This window comes from Nyctibius grandis, chromosome 10 (genome assembly GCF_013368605.1).
Source record: "Nyctibius grandis isolate bNycGra1 chromosome 10, bNycGra1.pri, whole genome shotgun sequence".
Taxonomy (NCBI): domain Eukaryota; kingdom Metazoa; phylum Chordata; class Aves; order Nyctibiiformes; family Nyctibiidae; genus Nyctibius; species Nyctibius grandis.
In genome coordinates, this window is record NC_090667.1 from 1704319 (window position 1) to 1721522 (window position 17204).

Genomic DNA, 17204 nt, shown 5'->3' on the forward strand with positions numbered 1-17204 from the left:
TGAGGCTGTCACAGCTGCTCAGGAGGGACACAGAGCCCTGAACGTGCATCTCATCGCACAGAGATGCTGGTGACCCCTCTGAAATAAGTGTCACATCTCTTCGGCAGTGTAGGAGCTTTGTCTTAGAGATACACATCTCTGTTCACATCTCAAGATTTCTGCACCGCTTCATTTATTTCAAAGAAAACCAAAGCCAAAGCAGCCCACAGCCAAGCCTTCAGACAGTGCTCCAGTGGCAAAGACCATCTCTTTGCTTAGAACAAATACGAAAAAAAAAATTATGGAAAAAAGTCATTATCTATAATGTAAGATTAATCAAGGTAAAGCCTACAAGCTCATGAAGAAATGAAGCAGCTCTGTTATACCAAACACCTTAAACCATGAAGACGTAAAAAAAATTATGCAAATACTTCATTTTACAGATAACTCCAGATATGATTTTATTCTGATTTTTACAAATAACAAGCATTTTTCTATAAAAAAAACTAGGGTAAGAATCAATTTAGTTACAGCTAGGAATATTTACATTCTTAGAAGTTGTTTCTCTATGTACAAGGCTGTGGCCATTAGTAGTTTAAAGTACCCCCGAAGGCATTAATGGTGCCTGAGCCGATTCTATGCTTTAAGGAAGCTGTTTACAACTGCCAAGATTAAGGTTTATTAGTATTTATTTGCAGACAGTCCCATCAGGTTCCTCACGTGCTTGCTGTGCTCGTAACGCCCCTGGAGAGCATTAAAAAAAAGAATATCCCCTCTGGGTGAGACCATACCACGGAACCGGCTGTAAAGCAGAGAGGGGGATAACTCACGTTAAACTCAAATTCCATGAGATCAGCAATGCAGCACGAGCATCATCGGATCTCAAAATACAAGTGCCCTGGAAGAAGAGTATTTTTACGTCGTCGTTACGTGCACAGTGGAAGTGTTCAGTAACCCCTCACAGGCAGTTCTGTGCTATGAAGGGGTTGTGCAATCAAAAGAATATGATTAAGCATTCAAAACCCAGTCCTTGGCTTGACTTCAAGAGGACACAGCCTCAAGCTTGGCCAGGGGAGGTTCAGGTTGGACATTAGGAAGCATTTCTTCTCAGCAAGGGTCATTAGCCATTGGAAGGGGCTGCCCAGGGAGGTGGTGGAGTCACCATCTCTGGAGGGGTTTAAGAAAAGCCTGGACATGGCACTTAGTGCCCTGGTCTAGTTGCCATGGTGGTGTCAGGGCAATGGTTGGACTCGATGAGCCCAGAGGGCTCTTCCAACCTGATTGATTCTGTGATTCTGTGACTGACTGCAGTCCAGTTCCCTGGGCAATGCACCACCCGCTTTCTTCTTCCAAACAGTAACTTGGAAAGGGGGGAGGAGGTGTTTACACCTCTTAACAAAAATAGTGCCAGAAGTCACCCGAAGCTGCCTGCTTCTGAAAGGTGAAATACTGAATGATGCTCACATGAGCTTTACATTCACGGTCAGGAGAGTCCAACACAGAATCTGACAAACAGAGACTGGAGAGCACGAGTAGCACAAGAAATTATGGTACCTTTGGAGTCAATGGCATTTCCACTCGTAAGCAAAGCAACTGCAGTCACAGGATTATATGACACGCTCATGATGATGAAAGAAATCAGTCTAAGAGCTGGAAAGGACGGGATCCTACCTCCCAACTCGAGGCCATGTGCCATTTTCCTTGGGGAAGACACTGCAGCGTGCACTGCTCTCTAGCAACAGAGAGTTCTGCCTAACCAGATAAATCTGTATAACCTGTATTACTGCTGTAACCTGGGAAATACTGGACGGGTTTGGTGCCCATAACCTGTGTTACAGCACATTCCCCAAATTTCTTTCGGAAATACCCATTAGCTGGGTTCTGCCTACCCACTAGAACAAGCTCCTTGTTTTAGAGATAAACTTGTCAAGAGTAGGATAAAGGGGGGTTGGAACTAGATGATCTTTAAGGTCCCTTCCAACCCAAACCATTCCATGATTCTATGATAAAAAAGGAAATACAAAATAACCTAGTATGCTATATTAAATATATTCTACATTTCTGATACTTTTCGTTTTTAAAACAGATAAGCAAGGAAAAAAAATTTTTTTTTTTTGACATAAAGAGATTGCCGTTGTGTTTTGTAGTATTAGTCATAACCAGGAAATTCTCCAATTTGTCTGGATTGAAAAAAAACAAACAGCAAAAAACCCCCCTAAAATCTTCAGTAAACATCAGAATATTTAAATATTCAAGAACAAAAGTCTCACTGTCAAGGCACATACCTGGATGAAACAGTGGATAAGAAATGATAGCTAAGTCAGACGTTAAACAGACCCTGCACCTTAGGACAGGGATCTCTGTGCTAGATGGTGCATCAGGCAAGCACCTATCTTAGATTTCGGGATATTTTCTGAAACAGTTTACAGGAAGAGACTTATGGGACACGGCTGTTTACATTGGCAAATTCATTATGAGGAAGTTGGAGCTGAATGTGTTTTGCCTCAGATTCCTGCGGTTACCAGATAATTCTTCTGCACCACACAGAAAAGAAGCTGCTTCTGAATGTTCCAGTTTCTAGAAACAAGGTTTACAAAGAAAAACATCTGCACCAAGCTTTAGAACACACTCTTTTGTTTGCAGTGAGTATCTCCAACAGGCAGCAAGGCTGACAAACTGAATCACGTCTTTGGGGCAAGGGGGACTGGCTGTGACATGCTCCCTCCTGACATGTATTTGCTCATGTCAAGGCTATTGTACGATGTGCAGCGAGGCTTGCAAAATCCAGATTCTCGATTTTTGCCCTACTTTCACATCACACGCTGCATTTTAAACCCGCCTGCCAAGGGCCTGTCAACCTTCTCAAGAGGAGTGACACCGACCCTGCCCAAGCGTTGGGATTGCTCTCCTCAGAAGAAGGGACGCTACGACAAACCCACACTCCTCGGTGTCATTCCCTGACCCACTAACACTGGCCAAATCCTGCTGCATCCAGAAATTAAACCACCAAACAAGCAGGTGAGAAAATGCAGGGAAAAGCAGAGCAAAGCCTAAAGCTCAAGACACTGGTAGGAAGAGTTTAAACAAAACAAACGAGTCTATACAGGTTTTTTCTACTGTCTTGCTTCTAAGACAAGCAGCGTGGAGGGCACACACCAGTGTGTCAATCCAACAACTGGAGCTGGTTACCGAGGACAGAATAAGGGGTATTGGTTAAAAAAAGACCGGAATCAGACGATGTACCTTTGCATTTAAACACAGTAGGAAAATACTGAACTTCCTCGAGCAGCTGCTGCAGCAGAGAGAAGGCCCCTAACAGCGTTGGCTACAAAGGGTTAGGTTCTGTTTATTAAGTTTCTACAGGGCAGAACAAAACACAGACAAGTGCCACAAGAGAGAAATCCTTCACTGCTCACCTCTGTCAAAGCATGATCAGAATGGCACAAACGAGACTGGGTGTACATATATACTGTACATATTTAAAGAAAATACTGTGTCCAGTTCTGGGCCCCGCACTTCAAGAAAGATGTTGAGGTGTTGGAGCGAGTCCAGAGGAGGGCGACCAAGCTGGGGAAGGGTCTGGAGGGTCTGACCTATGAGGAATGGCTGAGGGAGCTGGGGGTGTTTAGCCTGGAGAAGAGGAGGCTCAGAGGTGACCTTAGTGCAGTCTACAACTACCTGAAGGGAGGTTGTAGTGGAGTGGGAGTCGGCCTCTTCTCCCAGGCAACTCGCGACAGGACAAGAGGACACAGCCTCAAGCTTGGCCAGGGGAGGTTCAGGTTGGACATTAGGAAGCATTTCTTCTCAGCAAGGGTCATTAGCCATTGGAAGGGGCTGCCCAGGGAGGTGGTGGAGTCACCATCTCTGGAGGGGTTTAAGAGAAGACTGGACATGGCACTTAGTGCCCTGGTCTAGTTGCCATGGTGGTGTCGGGGCAACAGTTGGACTTGATGAGCCCAGAGGGCTCTTCCAACCTGATTGATTCTGTGATTCTATATATATTGTACTTATTTAAAGAAACTCAAGTAGTGCTGAGGGTGCTTCTGCAACCCAAAGAAGAATTTCTTGGCAGATTGTCAACAAGATTTGTTTGTTTGGTTTTTTTTAAACAATTTGAAAACAATTCACTGATGACACAAGTTAAGCTCAACAACAGCCCTCACAGCAATTGCACAGCTGGCACTTGACAATCAAGACTCAGTGGTCAGAAATATATTCTGAATTTTGTTCTCAGTACATTCCACCACGAGGTCAATGCAGTGGCAAAGACTCACACAAAAAATCATCTCTAAATACGTTGTGTGCGTATGTGCATGTCTGAAAAGCACAGAATAGACAGCAGAACTGTTTCTGTCATCCAAATTGCACAGAAGACGTTAAAAACAATTTAGACAGAAAACTTGCAACACAAATCAAAAGGGAAGACCCCAAACCAACGCCACTCCTTCCACACACAGATGAAACCTTTTGCATCATTTAAAATAAATACAACCTGGAAGCAGGCCACATCCAGGGTCAGATATACACACAGGTACAGCTGAAAACCGTCACTGGAATCAAGTGAATTTTGTGAGCAAAGCTTCAGTGCTACAAATATTTTGTGCAAGACAATCGTTTCAATCTGTGTTGAGTTAAAACACATCGAGTTAGCATTAATTCTCAAAATCTTTCTTCGTATCTTTCTGAATCTGGTAACAAATTCAGCATGTGCAAAGTCGTTGGAGTAAGACCACAGACAGGCACGTTCTCATAACCTTCACTGTAATAAATAAGTTTCCTGCCCAGAGACAGAAGTCAAGGAATCAAAACCAATTAGCAGCTTTCTCTGGCAATTTCTACTTCTTGATGTGCATTAGCTGTGGAGAAGGTTCACTGAGGAACCCAGGTACCCTGCCAGCCCGTGAGTTCATTTTCAAGTATCTTTCAGCTGAACTATACACTTAAAGTTACACAGGATTGATCAGATATTGCTCCATGGTACTACTGCATGAAAACAACTGTGGCTGAAAAATCTCCTTGAAGGCTATACAGTATTTCTGTTCATATAAAAAGAGAATGTACGAACACAGGGTTTAAATTAATAAATAAGGTTAAAATTACAGGAAACAAAGTGTTGCCACTAGCCCTTTCTAGAATGAATATTAGAAGAAAAGTCCATTTAACTTTCAGTCCACCAAGAAGGACACAGGAGCTCCATCAAAAAGCTGTGCTTTTCAAGATCTCTGGATTTTCTTCTTCCTCCTTGGAATCCCTGGTGCTACTAGATGTAGGCCTGTATTCTAATCTGGATGGGTGGGGGGAGAAAAAAGAAAACTTAAAAAAAAAAAAACCAAACAGATGAGAGAACAGAGGAAAAAAAATCTTTGATATCCTGAGCCCTATCTGACATTCCAACCCCCTGATTTTAATATCCTGTTGACTTCTGTTGGACAGGTCCCTCTCCTACACCAGGTGTATGCTTATGTGCCATCTTCAATCAGAGCTGGGGCAAAAAGGCCAGATGCTCTCAAAGACTTTTTAGGTCAGTTGAACTAAAGTGGAAGAGTTCAGCCCTTCACCAGTACTTATATGACTTTCAGAACCTAGAAAGGTAGATTATAGCCCACAAAGTCTCCCTATACCTTTAAAAGCAACTATGTAAAGCAATACACTCTTACAAATGCATTCCTCATATATAGTTTTATTTAGTCCTCAGAGTAAAATGATAAATTTGGAGCCTAATGACGTAGCTACGAACATATACTCTTGGGAAAAGGGCCCAGGACTCCAGCCAAGCTCTTACATCTTCAACAGAGCACTAACTACACTACAGAAACCAGCCCCTCTCTCTGACAACACCTAGGCAAGTGCTCTCCTCTTCTCAGAGCAGAGAACAGATGTGTTAAGATCAGAAGGTGACACTTACCCTTTCACCAAGAGCATTTGCTCAATTGTGTCTGGAAGAGGCACACCATAGCTTTCTGGCAGAAACAAAGTCAGAATTCCTGACAGCACAGTCAGGCTCCCCATCAGGATGTAAGGCAGGAATCGATCGTAGGCACCTAGCAGAAAACAGAAGAACCCTCTACCATCAGCTCTAAGGCTCCCATGATGTTTGTACCGAGGTACAGGGCTTTATGCATGAAAAATTTATGCTTTCAGTAAAAACCAAACAAACCAACACCCCTCACAGTCTGGCATTCAATAAATGTGGTTTTAGTAACAAACTGGAACTTCTTATAGCTACTGGGAAACAATAGCTGTAAGATCTGTCCCTACTGAGTCAATAAGATCGTGAGTCTTCAGAGCATCCCTTCAACAGGGCACAAAACACCATTTCTCTACGTTATGACCACTGCTCAGAGATGTCGAGATCCCATTTTTACCTGCAGTTTCACAAGACACCTGGACCTGGAAACAGAGAACAGTAGAAAAGCCCAAAGACCCCCAGAAGCAGGACACTGATCTGGGTGAAACCACTGCTTTCCACCCACCAGCACAGAGGAGTTCACTCACCGAGGTAAACGAAGTAAGGCGAGAGGATGCTGCCCAGTCTAGAGGCCATGGAACTTGCTCCAACTCCCATGTTTCTCACTACTGTTGGGTAGAGCTCAGCCGTGTAAACATAAACCATTGAGAAGGCAGACGTGATCCCAAATTTCCCCAACATCACCAGTAGAATAGATACCACACGAATATCTGAAATCAAAACGCAGTAAGGATTTCAGTAAAGCTCTGACCATTCCTGGTACCTCTTAATGCCGTTGTGTTTGTGTAACTCCTGTCTAATTAATTCCAGTATTTGGTGTCTCTTTCCTCTGTACACATCTACAAGCACGGGCAACATTTTTTCTTTTTTTTTTTTTAAAATTACTAGGACTCAACATTTTCATTTCCTTGAGAACGGGGCTTCCTGCCAAGTAAAAAATAAGAAGAGAGCAAGAACTGGAGAGGTCCTCTCAGATTTCAGGGGCCAGATCTCTGCTATTGCAAACAATGCCATATCCCTTTTTAATAAGGTGAACAAAGTTCAACATTTGAAGCAAGTTATTCTTGGTTTCCTGCTCTGGTTCCTCATTAACATTCCTAGCTACAAGTCAGTAATTTCATTATAGGAAGCCGGGCTGACTTTAACTGGGACAGTTTGATTTGAAAATCAAAACAGATCATGTCAGTGTCCAATTGACTCAAAGGACTGAAGAAAGAGAATGCAACACCTATTACCTGTATAAAACAAGGCACTTCTTGTGCATTCTCTTTTGTTTATTCTTTGATATGTAAACAAGTGCTAAGCAACAACACCCCCCATCATATTCAACATCACTACCAGTAAGAGTCCATAACTCTCCTAAACTAACTGGCCTAAGGATACATATGGTTTGATAACCAATAAATGTTATTTTGTCCTCCTTTCCAGTAGCCAAATGTTATTTTAACTATCAACACCAATTCAGTACAAGCATCTTTGCTAATCAAAAATGGTTCCACAATTCCCTTGTATATTAAGTGTTTAAACAAGCCATAAAGAGACTAATTTACAGTTGTTTGGGAAGTAAGTTCTGCAGCCTCTTGGTAACCTCCGCTTACCGAATTCTGGTTGGTCTAGTCCTGGTTTTACACTCGGACCTTACCAGGCCCCCTTGCCAGGGATGTACATTAAAGGCAAAACTGGACTACAATGCTAATCCCAACAGATCACAAAGCCAATGACCCACCTTTCAAAATGTATCTGAACTGACATGTTGTGCGAGCTCCTTGTGCAGCAGCACTGAGAACCAAGGAGGGGCAAAGACAGGGAAGGAATATCTGCCTGGAGTCCCCTCAGGACACTTCTCCTCCACATCGGCCCAGTGCACGGTACCGCACTTCACCTATCATACATATTTGAGATCAACTAACGAGTCCATACGTGAAGGCACCAGCTGAATGAAGAGCAGAACACAGCCTCCCAAGAATAACGCAGCAGCCATTGAGTACCGTCGAGGGAGATTGCGAAGCAGCAGCCAGGAGATGATGTAGGCTGGAACTTCAGTCACTGCCGAGAGGAAGCAGTTCACGTAGACGTCTCCGTGCAAGTTCGGCGTGTCAAGAGAAAGTCCAAAATAACCAACAGAGATTATCATCCTGAAATAAGCAGAATAACAGCATCAGATAAATTTCTCTTCTCCCTGAGGTTGCCATGAACCTCTTCTACATGTTAAGCACAGACATCACTACGTAAGGCAAATTCAGCATCTGCCAGACTCATTCACCTCTGAAGCAGCTAAAGTGCTTAACTTCAGAAACAGCAAGGTAACAATTAATGAGTGCTGATGCCTTCAAGTTGCTCTTGAATTCAAAGAATAAAATATATTTTTAAAAAAATTAAAAATATCCTATTCAGCATTAACACAACTGGGTAACTCCAGAGCTGTTGCTAGCCCTGCTGAGGCACAGGCCTATGAGCCCACCAGTCTGCACAGTCCTAGAGCTAGAGTGGTCATACTTAATTTCTGGTGCCATTGCACGACTTTGTAACTGTTCATCCCACTCTCACTCAGACCTTGCAAGGACGCTCTGTTTTTTTGTCACTTTTAGACATCTCATTTGTCTCTGCGAGTTGTGCTGATGGAGAGGGGCCAACTACTTCTCAGGTGTGCCCCCATATTTCAGGTCACCCCTGAGAGATAAGTGATAATCATTCACAGTGCAGTGCTACAGCAGTTCCTATTACTAGTAGTTATAGCCTTAGCCCAAAAGTTTGGACTACTGAATTTTACTGCTGCTGAGGCCGACAGTAGCTTTTCATTCTGTTTACCAGGGAGCTCTGGGTGGAGAACATTGTTTCTGGGTCATTACCCTCCATGCTTTGTGTATAAAGTCAGAGAGGAGGAGTATGGCATCCTGGGTGACAAGAAGCCAAACTTTCTCCTCCCTGATGCAAACCCAGCAAAGGGATTAGTTTAAAGGCCTGCTACTTACTCAAAATTAACAAAACAGCAGTATGTAAAGGTGATATTCTGCTATCTGCAACCAGCCTCTTTTACAGAGCTGCTTTTCTGAGATCTTTCAATTCATACCACAATATACCATCAGTATACTATGGGTTGGAAAACACTGCTGTGAGTCAGCACAGGACGCTTTCTGTTTTGGGAAATGAATTAAAAGGAGGTCAGGCAACTGACATGCAAGGTAAAAAGAGTGGACAAATTGCCCAAATCAACTGAAGACTTTTCTGCAAGAAGAGGTAAGACTGTGTCAGTCAGTTGCACATGTTTGACTCTTCCTGCCTATCATAAAACTTCACTTATCATGTGGTAAGAAGCCCTTCAGCATACGGAATGGATCACATACTGCCACTCACTCTCTCTCTCAGATGCTTTGTCCTACCAGAAATGCTGTTCAAACACGTTTTGCATTTGATTTCTACAACCACACATGCAAAATCGGCTGTGCCTAAGAACTCGCTACTGCTCTACCCCAGGCAGATTAGAAGCAGGGCAGTCTCAATTCTCCAGCTCACTTCCAACTAAAGGTGAGAGTCAGCAACTGGACTGTGAGGTAAGAAAACAGTATATGGAAACTGTATTGACATTTCTGCAAAGAACCAACATTGCTTTTCTTTTTTTGAGCTGTTTTCTGCTCAAGTTCCTTTCTCAGTGTGTTTGTAGCACTGTGCTCCATGATGGGCAAGGGAATCTGGCTTAAATATTAGCCAAGTCATCCTTTGACCCAAAGGGCCACACTACTGGCAGCTCAGCGGTCTAAACTCCAAGGCTTTGCCTCACTAAATCACAGGAATGTTGTTCAGTAAGGCAGCAAACAGACTTCGTTAGCTCCAAAGCACTTAAGGGACCTTCTTGGTTAGGACACTGTATATATATGTACTAATTGAACCTCACTTTTATAGCCTCTGGCAGGCCATAAGTTACCCTCTCCATTTTCTCTCTTCTGAGCAATTACAGCTTCATTAAGACTTCCATAAAAGAAAATGAGAACCATTTAATCAAACTGAGCATAAAGTACGGCTTCAGCTAGTGTAAAACCAAGCTGAATATGGCAGGTAGACAGCAGCTAGCAGGAAAGTGTAGGGAAATCTCAGATTAGAACTTCAAAAGCAGCTTTATCCCTTTAAGAGACAACACAAAAGAGACAGGAGGACTCTCCCCATAAGCCAGGCACCCCTATGCTCAGACCCCTGGGCAGCAGCTCTCTGCCTGGAGACAGGGCATGACTCATTGCTCTTAAAAGACTTTGTTTCAGTCAGATGAGGATTCCCCAAGGCCCAAGATCAGGCAGGATTCCCACGCATCATTGCCAGCTGATCTGATTCTTGCTCACTTCAGGATATGCCTGACTGCTTCAGAAAGAAAGAACAATGCAGATGTGTTTCTACACTGTTACTGAAACGAAGAACCCATGTAACCAGAATTTTGTTGCTTCAGCCAGCAGGTCGTTGGTTTTTGAGCTTGTTTTGTCATGTCTCTTCAGAACACCTTAGTATTCAGAGAGCAGTTTTAAATTGTTTTGCTACTTTTGTTCTTACACGCTCCTGAACCACACTTGCTTACCAAAGAATCACCGACATAATTGTGATAGTCAGGATGTTTCGGGTTTTCATGAGATCCAAAATGGTGTACGTCTGTTGCTTCTGGGAATTCAAATCTTGCAGCTGGAAACAAACAAACAGACCAACCATGGGAACATTAACTTCCTGCAAGCAGAATTATTGTGAAAATAAGTCCCCCCCTCACCTTATACATCAGTATTTTGGTATGCTGCAGAGCTGAAACAAGTGCCTCACTTTTAACCATAAGCCATACACAAACACGTATAAGCCTTAAGAGCCAACTACCCATGAAGGTAGTTGTTCCTCCCTAATTTAAAGTCACTTAAAATTTAGGCTGAAATTAGTAATCATTTTCTCTGCCTGAGGCTTCACAAAGCAACTGCTTGTTGTTACTTTTACACTTGAATTATAAAGCGACAGTATTAATTCATGTCACTCCTGGCAGAGTTCTTCTGTCCAGTTTTGAGCAGCACACCTTGAGGATCATGCACATCAACTGCACCCAGACAAGAAGACAGCAACAAGGATGATGAGACATTTGGAAAAACTTCTGTAAAAAGATTTGGAAAAATCTGTAAATGTAGAGGGTTTATTTAGCCTACGGGCCAGAAGACAGAGGGTGTCTTAAAAGACCAAGAATGGTCTTCAAAGACCAGCAAAAAAAAAAAAAAGTGATAAACTGTCCTCTCTGCCCGCTGCAGACAAGGCAAGAAATAACAAGATTAAACTGCATCAGGACAGATTTAGTAAGTGACTCCTCATACTGGCCCTAACAGTGATGTATTTAAACTGAGGCAAACTGGCTAACGAGCTGAAGGCTCCCCGTCACCATCTAGTCTGTTTTTGAGATCTTCTAAGAATATAAACAGAGACAACAAACTTCTCCTTTCTCCACGAAACTTTCCAGCTCTTCAAAATAAAACCACTTCCATGTAAACAATGCACAGATATTCATCCATGAAGCATGTGAACAAGTTTTGTGTTCGATAAGATTGTAAAAAAGGAAATAATTTAAGTTTTTTTTAAATTTAGGACTTTAATTTAGACCTTTAACGAGGAGTAACAAGGGAGAGATTTTTCAAAATATGTAAAAGGTGATTTAAGAGGACAAGTTTCATTGATTAAAACTATCAACTTGGATAAAGCAACACTGTATGGCTGAAGAACCACAGTTTTCTAGACATGTCATATTTTTGTTATCACAAAAGATGGTATGTTTTCAGGATTTATCCCAGGCTACTTACTTTAACAGTCTCACAGTAAGAATGTTCACAAGATTTTGATCTTAAGAGTCTTCCTCAGAGATTCTTTTTTCTGTTAGGACATTTTATAGCTATCTGAATCTCTGAGTCTATCAACAGTTTGAAATCTAACCAGGAAACAAGCACCCACCTTAGCAGCTCAAATGAAAAAAGGCAATACTGAAATATTTTTAATTTTGACACTTCTTGAAGCTGCCAAGACACCTCACAATATTTAAGTGAAGACTTCTCTTTCCACAACTAGAAGAATCACTCTTGCCTGACAGACCTCTATTATGTGCAAGCACAATAAACTGTACACAGATTACTTCCTCCCTTGATATTTTATGTCAGCGTGACCTGAGAATGTCAAATTAAATTTTAACATGTTTGCAGACTGAATGCCTTTTGTTGGCACCGTGTACTCCTTCATGGTGTGTGCAAATGATTATCAGATAGAAGCAAACTACGACTGTAGCTTCAAAATAACGCAGACACTCACTAAAAACTTTTCTGAACTCTTTCTGCCTGATCTAATATACCACCTTCTACTCTGTATTAGTTCAACTTACAATACTTTTTTCCCTAAAACATCAGACTGGTCCAGCAGAAGTAGTTGGATGTATTGCAGGACACAACACACCAATAAAGAGACAAACCCAACTATTAGTTTAACTTAATTCCTCATCAATCTCTCTTCCATATTCAGTGATGGTTCCTTTGGCAAGCTGGTTGCTGGACGCTGATTTGGGGCCTTCAACTCTTGTCCCTCAACTCAAAATATACATTATCTTCTCCATGTCCTGCAAACTGTATCCTAGCTAATGGGAACATGAAGTTTATGTAACCTTTGTAGTCAGGTGAAAATTCCAAGGGATGTTTTGTTCTGAAGACCTGGAGGATAAAATAGTGGATAAAATAGTTCTCATACACACCAAACTTCAGTGTATTTGCTTTCCTAAATCTTCATTTTCTACGAAAGGCAAACAGTTCTTCACATTTGATAGCTCTGACTCTGCCTGAGGCCAAACCTCCCACCACACAAACTGCAGTCAGCTTTACAGCTCACAGCCCTTTCTCATAAATCACATGATCTTTCCTAAGTACTCTCCAGTTCTGCCACTATTCGTTGCCAAGAAACCAGCAAACAGGAAACAAAAAAAAGGAGAAAAAAACCAAACAAACCACAAAACAAAACCAGGAACAGTAATATTCAGAGAGTCATAGCTGATGAGAAAAAAGGACCCTGCCTTTTAGGAGCTAGATAAGCAGACAACACAATCCTTAACAAGACAGGCTAGAACAAGAAGCTATGAGAAGGGCAGATGGTAAAATGATGATTTGAAATTAAACCTATCATCCAGACGTTTCTATCCCCCTCATATGGGATAATTCAGCCAACCAGGCCCTATTTGTGCTCTGCAGCTTGTTTGAGACTAGTCACCTGCTGTATCCCGACCAGTTTTGAAATCTCCAGAGCCTAAATATTGCAGGTGCTGCTCTCTGGCTGCACGGGTTTGAGGAATACCCCAAACACGAGCTCGGGTTGCTCCTCCATCCAGAACTCACGTTCCAACTGCACGAGGACTAAGGGCCAGTGGATTTCTGAGAACCTCTCTGCAGCATAAACACAATTCCTAAAAACTCGAGACGGGCTGTGAGGCCTCGTAAAGCAAGTGAGTATTCAAGGGATTTTCACATAAATGACAAGACAATGTCAACCAGAACACAACGGGGCAACTGCCCAGACAGACTCTACACAACTGCCTAGAGGTGCCCATTCTCCTGGATTATGCAAACAGTTTATCTGCCTGACTTTTGGGGGTCATATTTGAGTGAGTGTGGAACTGCTTCCACACCTTAAGGTCACCAACAGCTCAGACAAGTAGGGGACACCTAGAGGAAACAAGGACATGGAAGAAACAGATGGGGAAGAGAAGATACTGCTAGCTACTCCACCTGAAAGGAGCTCAAGTTTCTCTCTCCTTAACATGGAGTAGAAACTGGAGTTGAATATGGAATTGAACGAGAATGACATTCTTTCCACTGCCACTGGCCAGGATTAGTCCTGTCTTAGGCTTTTATAAAACTGTATTAGACTGCACAAGCATAAAGTCTGTTCAGTACAAGTATTCAGATCACAAAGCAACAGGTATCTCAAATTCATTACCTTCCCCCAAAAACTAGAGTTTAAAAGGAAAAAGGTGGCTGTAAACTGGATCAAAAAGATGTTTGCATTAGAATGCACGTTGGCATTCCCATGGGAATGGGACAGCAAGGGCTTTGCAAATCTTAATGAACTGGGGAAAGGGTATTCTGCTTTCCAGGAAAGGGATGTCCTTTTACCCATTTGATAAGTACCTAATACACTGCAGGCATAACTCAATTCATATGTCTGGAAATTAATCACTTGACATGGTCATTAATAGGTCCAGCAAACAACTGGACAGCTGAATGACTCTTACCTCACTAGGGTCAAGTATTACATCTGGGGCTGTAATGCCATTAGTTTTTGCAGCCTTTCGGATGATGTCTTCTGCCTCTTGAAATCTTCCCTGGGAGATCAGCCACCGTGGAGATTCTGGTATGACCCTGCAAAAAAAGGTGCAGAATGATGAGCCTCCATCTCCACAGAAAGCACTGCTGCAGGCACCAATACACATTGTCCCAGGCATGGAGAGCTCAAAACTTGCCACATCTTGCAGACATTAAAGCAATGACAACAGAAATCAGATTTACAAGAGCACACGAGCATACAGGACAAGAACAGACTAAAAGGCATTTGTGGGTTTCAGAAATACTAAAGAAATAAGGAGCGACCCAGAAAAAAAGAGCAACCAAAACCTTCAAAGTATGAGAAAACAGTTTAATTAAAGAAATTCAGAAATGTGAATACACAAGCAGCATGCTGTACGTGAAGAGCTGAGAATAACACATAAAATTAGTAACTGTAAATACTGTCACATAAAGGCAAGTCAGAAAGTAGAATTCGCCTGAGTCATTCAGCTTTGTAAGAAACTGGATGGAATCACAAACATAAATGCGAGTGTAAGTGAAGAAACACCACCACCACGAGGACTATTTAAGCTTTGCAGGCCACCTAAAAGTAGTATTCCATTAGCTATGGAAGAAAACACGGAAGTCTCACAGAAGTGCAAGTACTGTTTTGTAGCTTGTCGTATCTATGTCACCCTAGCATTGCCCAGCTTCCCAAAACAACTGGTTTCCTCTTCCACCCTTAGTTCAGGCCTACTCTTAAAAAGTTCATGGATTTCAGCTGGTGCAGAAGGATGAGTTTTACTGATTTTTTTTTTTTTTCCTTTCCATATCACAGAATCACAGAATTACAGAATCAATCAGGTTGGAAGAGCCCTCTGGGATCATCAAGTCCAACCGTTGCCCTGACACCACCATGGCAACTAGACCATGGCACTAAGTGCCATGTCCAGGCTTTTCTTAAACCCCTCCAGAGATGGTGACTCCACCACCTCCCTGGGCAGCCCCTTCCAATGGCTAATGACCCTTGCTGAGAAGAAATGCTTCCTAATGTCCAACCTGACCCTCCCCTGGCGAAGCTTGAGGCTGTGTCCTCTTGTCCTAGCGCTGGTTGCCTGGGAGAAGAGGCCGACTCCCACTTCACTACAACCTCCCTTCAGGTAGTTGTAGACTGCAATAAGGTCACCTCTGAGCCTCCTCTTCTCCAGGCTAAACAACCCCAGCCCCCTCAGCCGTTCCTCGTAGGTCAGACCCTCCAGACCCTTCACCAGCTTGGTCGCCCTCCTCTGGACTCGCTCCAACACCTCAACATCTTTCTTGAAGTGCAGGGCCCAGAATTTCATTGGTACAGGCTGGTTGGCTTGGAGTCTAGATCTTAAAAATGTGCAGACAGGACCTTCTAAAGACTAAAGTCTTTTAAATTATACTCACCACCAGAGCGGGATGCAGAGCAGCCCAGGTAGGGTAAGCGCCAGCAGCAGCATCCGCCAGTCTCTGATGAAGTAAGCAAACAGTGGCAGCAACATGTAGCCCAACGCATAAAATATGCAAACGCCTAACGTGCAGAACAGCACACGGATTGATTTGCCAAGAATTTCTGCACCTGTTCAAAACAACAGAGTGAAGATTAGTATTTTAACTTAATAGCAACCAAGTAACTTACCCAAAATACCTCTAACGATTGGCTTTGAAATATCCTACCCTGCAGTTACAGCAGGTCACGGGCTCTGCCATCCAGTTCTAGAGGCACCACAGATCTGCTTCATGCAGTGATCCTGCATCAACCCAGGCAAATATAAAAGAAGAGAACGGGGCTGTACAGTACTTCTGCAGCTTGAAGTAGCTAAAACTTCTATACTTCTGTGTTCTTAGAATCCCACATTTTACTTGAGGAGCTAAAACCACGTGACATAGTACAAAACACTCACACACTTAACTGCAGCTTGATCTCTATAGGGTCCTCTCCAGCGTAGGGCAAGAGACCTGTCACACTTACTTGATCTTTTTTCTTTTACAAGTTTTTACATCAAACAGGCATTTAGGCCCCTAAAAATGGATGACAAATCTCTGAAAAATCATGTCTTACACATCTTATCTTTCCCATAATTTTTCCAATTTATTTGTTTTGAATAATCAATTTCTGGTTTTTTGCCTTTTTAGGATGGCAAGCCACAGATTTAACTCAGACTGCACTTCTACAACTGGAAACTTCCAAGGACAGCATGAGTTACCCACGTGTGGTGAGGGCACGCTCTTAACAGTGTTGCTTGGCAAAACAAATCAACCCTAAGCCAGTACTGAAAAGGAGTAGGAACAGCACAAGACTAAAGAACACACACTGTGCCCAGCGGGACTTGCATACCGAGAACAAACGCTGCCACGTAGTTAGAGATCTGTCCCACGCCGACCAGCAAAAAGAAGACCGAAAACATCTCCCAGCTGGTAGAGAAGACCTGTACGAAGCTGAAGCCAGTCTGCATTGCCATGGTTGCAAACAGCACGTTCTTCCTGCCAAACCTTCCATGGATAGATAAAGAAGAAAAAAACCAAAACCAACAGATGATTATACAACAACATGAATGAAATCTTCAGAAACAGAAAAATAAGATTACTCGTATGCATACTTAGGGAGATGCAAAACATCTGCAAAAAGCAGAGGTTCAGGAAACATGACACAGGCACAACTGTTCTAAGTACATTAAAAAAATCTACTGGCCAAGAGAAAATAATATTCCAAGGGCTGCTAGTTAAATTGCCTTTAAGTATGTGCTGGAATAGTATTCCTTTCTTACTGATAGGATGAGTGGGGAGACAAATCATCGGGAGCAAATTATTTAAAATGCAAGAGTAGTAGGTGCTCTTTCCCCTCTAAGGAGGATACAGTTTGTGACACAGAGAAGCATGTTAAAAAAAGAAAAAGAAGGAAAGCTGCTGAAAGAGAGGTAAAACTCAGGTTTGGG

The 17204-nt window shown here is 42.6% G+C and overlaps 1 protein-coding gene across 2 annotated transcripts in view; it reads right to left on the minus strand.

The window, feature by feature from the left end:
* Positions 1-432: 432 nt before the first annotated feature.
* LOC137667742 (organic cation/carnitine transporter 2-like) overlaps positions 433-17204 on the minus strand; it is a 29163-nt gene continuing 12391 nt past the window's right edge. The window contains exons 3-10 of one of the 2 annotated variants that reach the window (XM_068408798.1): positions 16607-16761; positions 15676-15847; positions 14214-14340; positions 10509-10609; positions 7868-8082; positions 6475-6657; positions 5885-6020; positions 433-5258 (exon numbers count right to left, since the gene is read on the minus strand). In XM_068408798.1, coding sequence (XP_068264899.1) covers positions 5240-5258; positions 5885-6020; positions 6475-6657; positions 7868-8082; positions 10509-10609; positions 14214-14340; positions 15676-15847; positions 16607-16761 — 1108 coding nt within the window. In that variant the 3' untranslated portion in view covers positions 433-5239. Of the gene's footprint in view, positions 5264-5884; positions 6021-6474; positions 6658-7867; positions 8083-10508; positions 10610-14213; positions 14341-15675; positions 15848-16606; positions 16762-17204 lie in introns of both variants that reach the window. The other variant, XM_068408797.1, reaches the window with a different exon arrangement.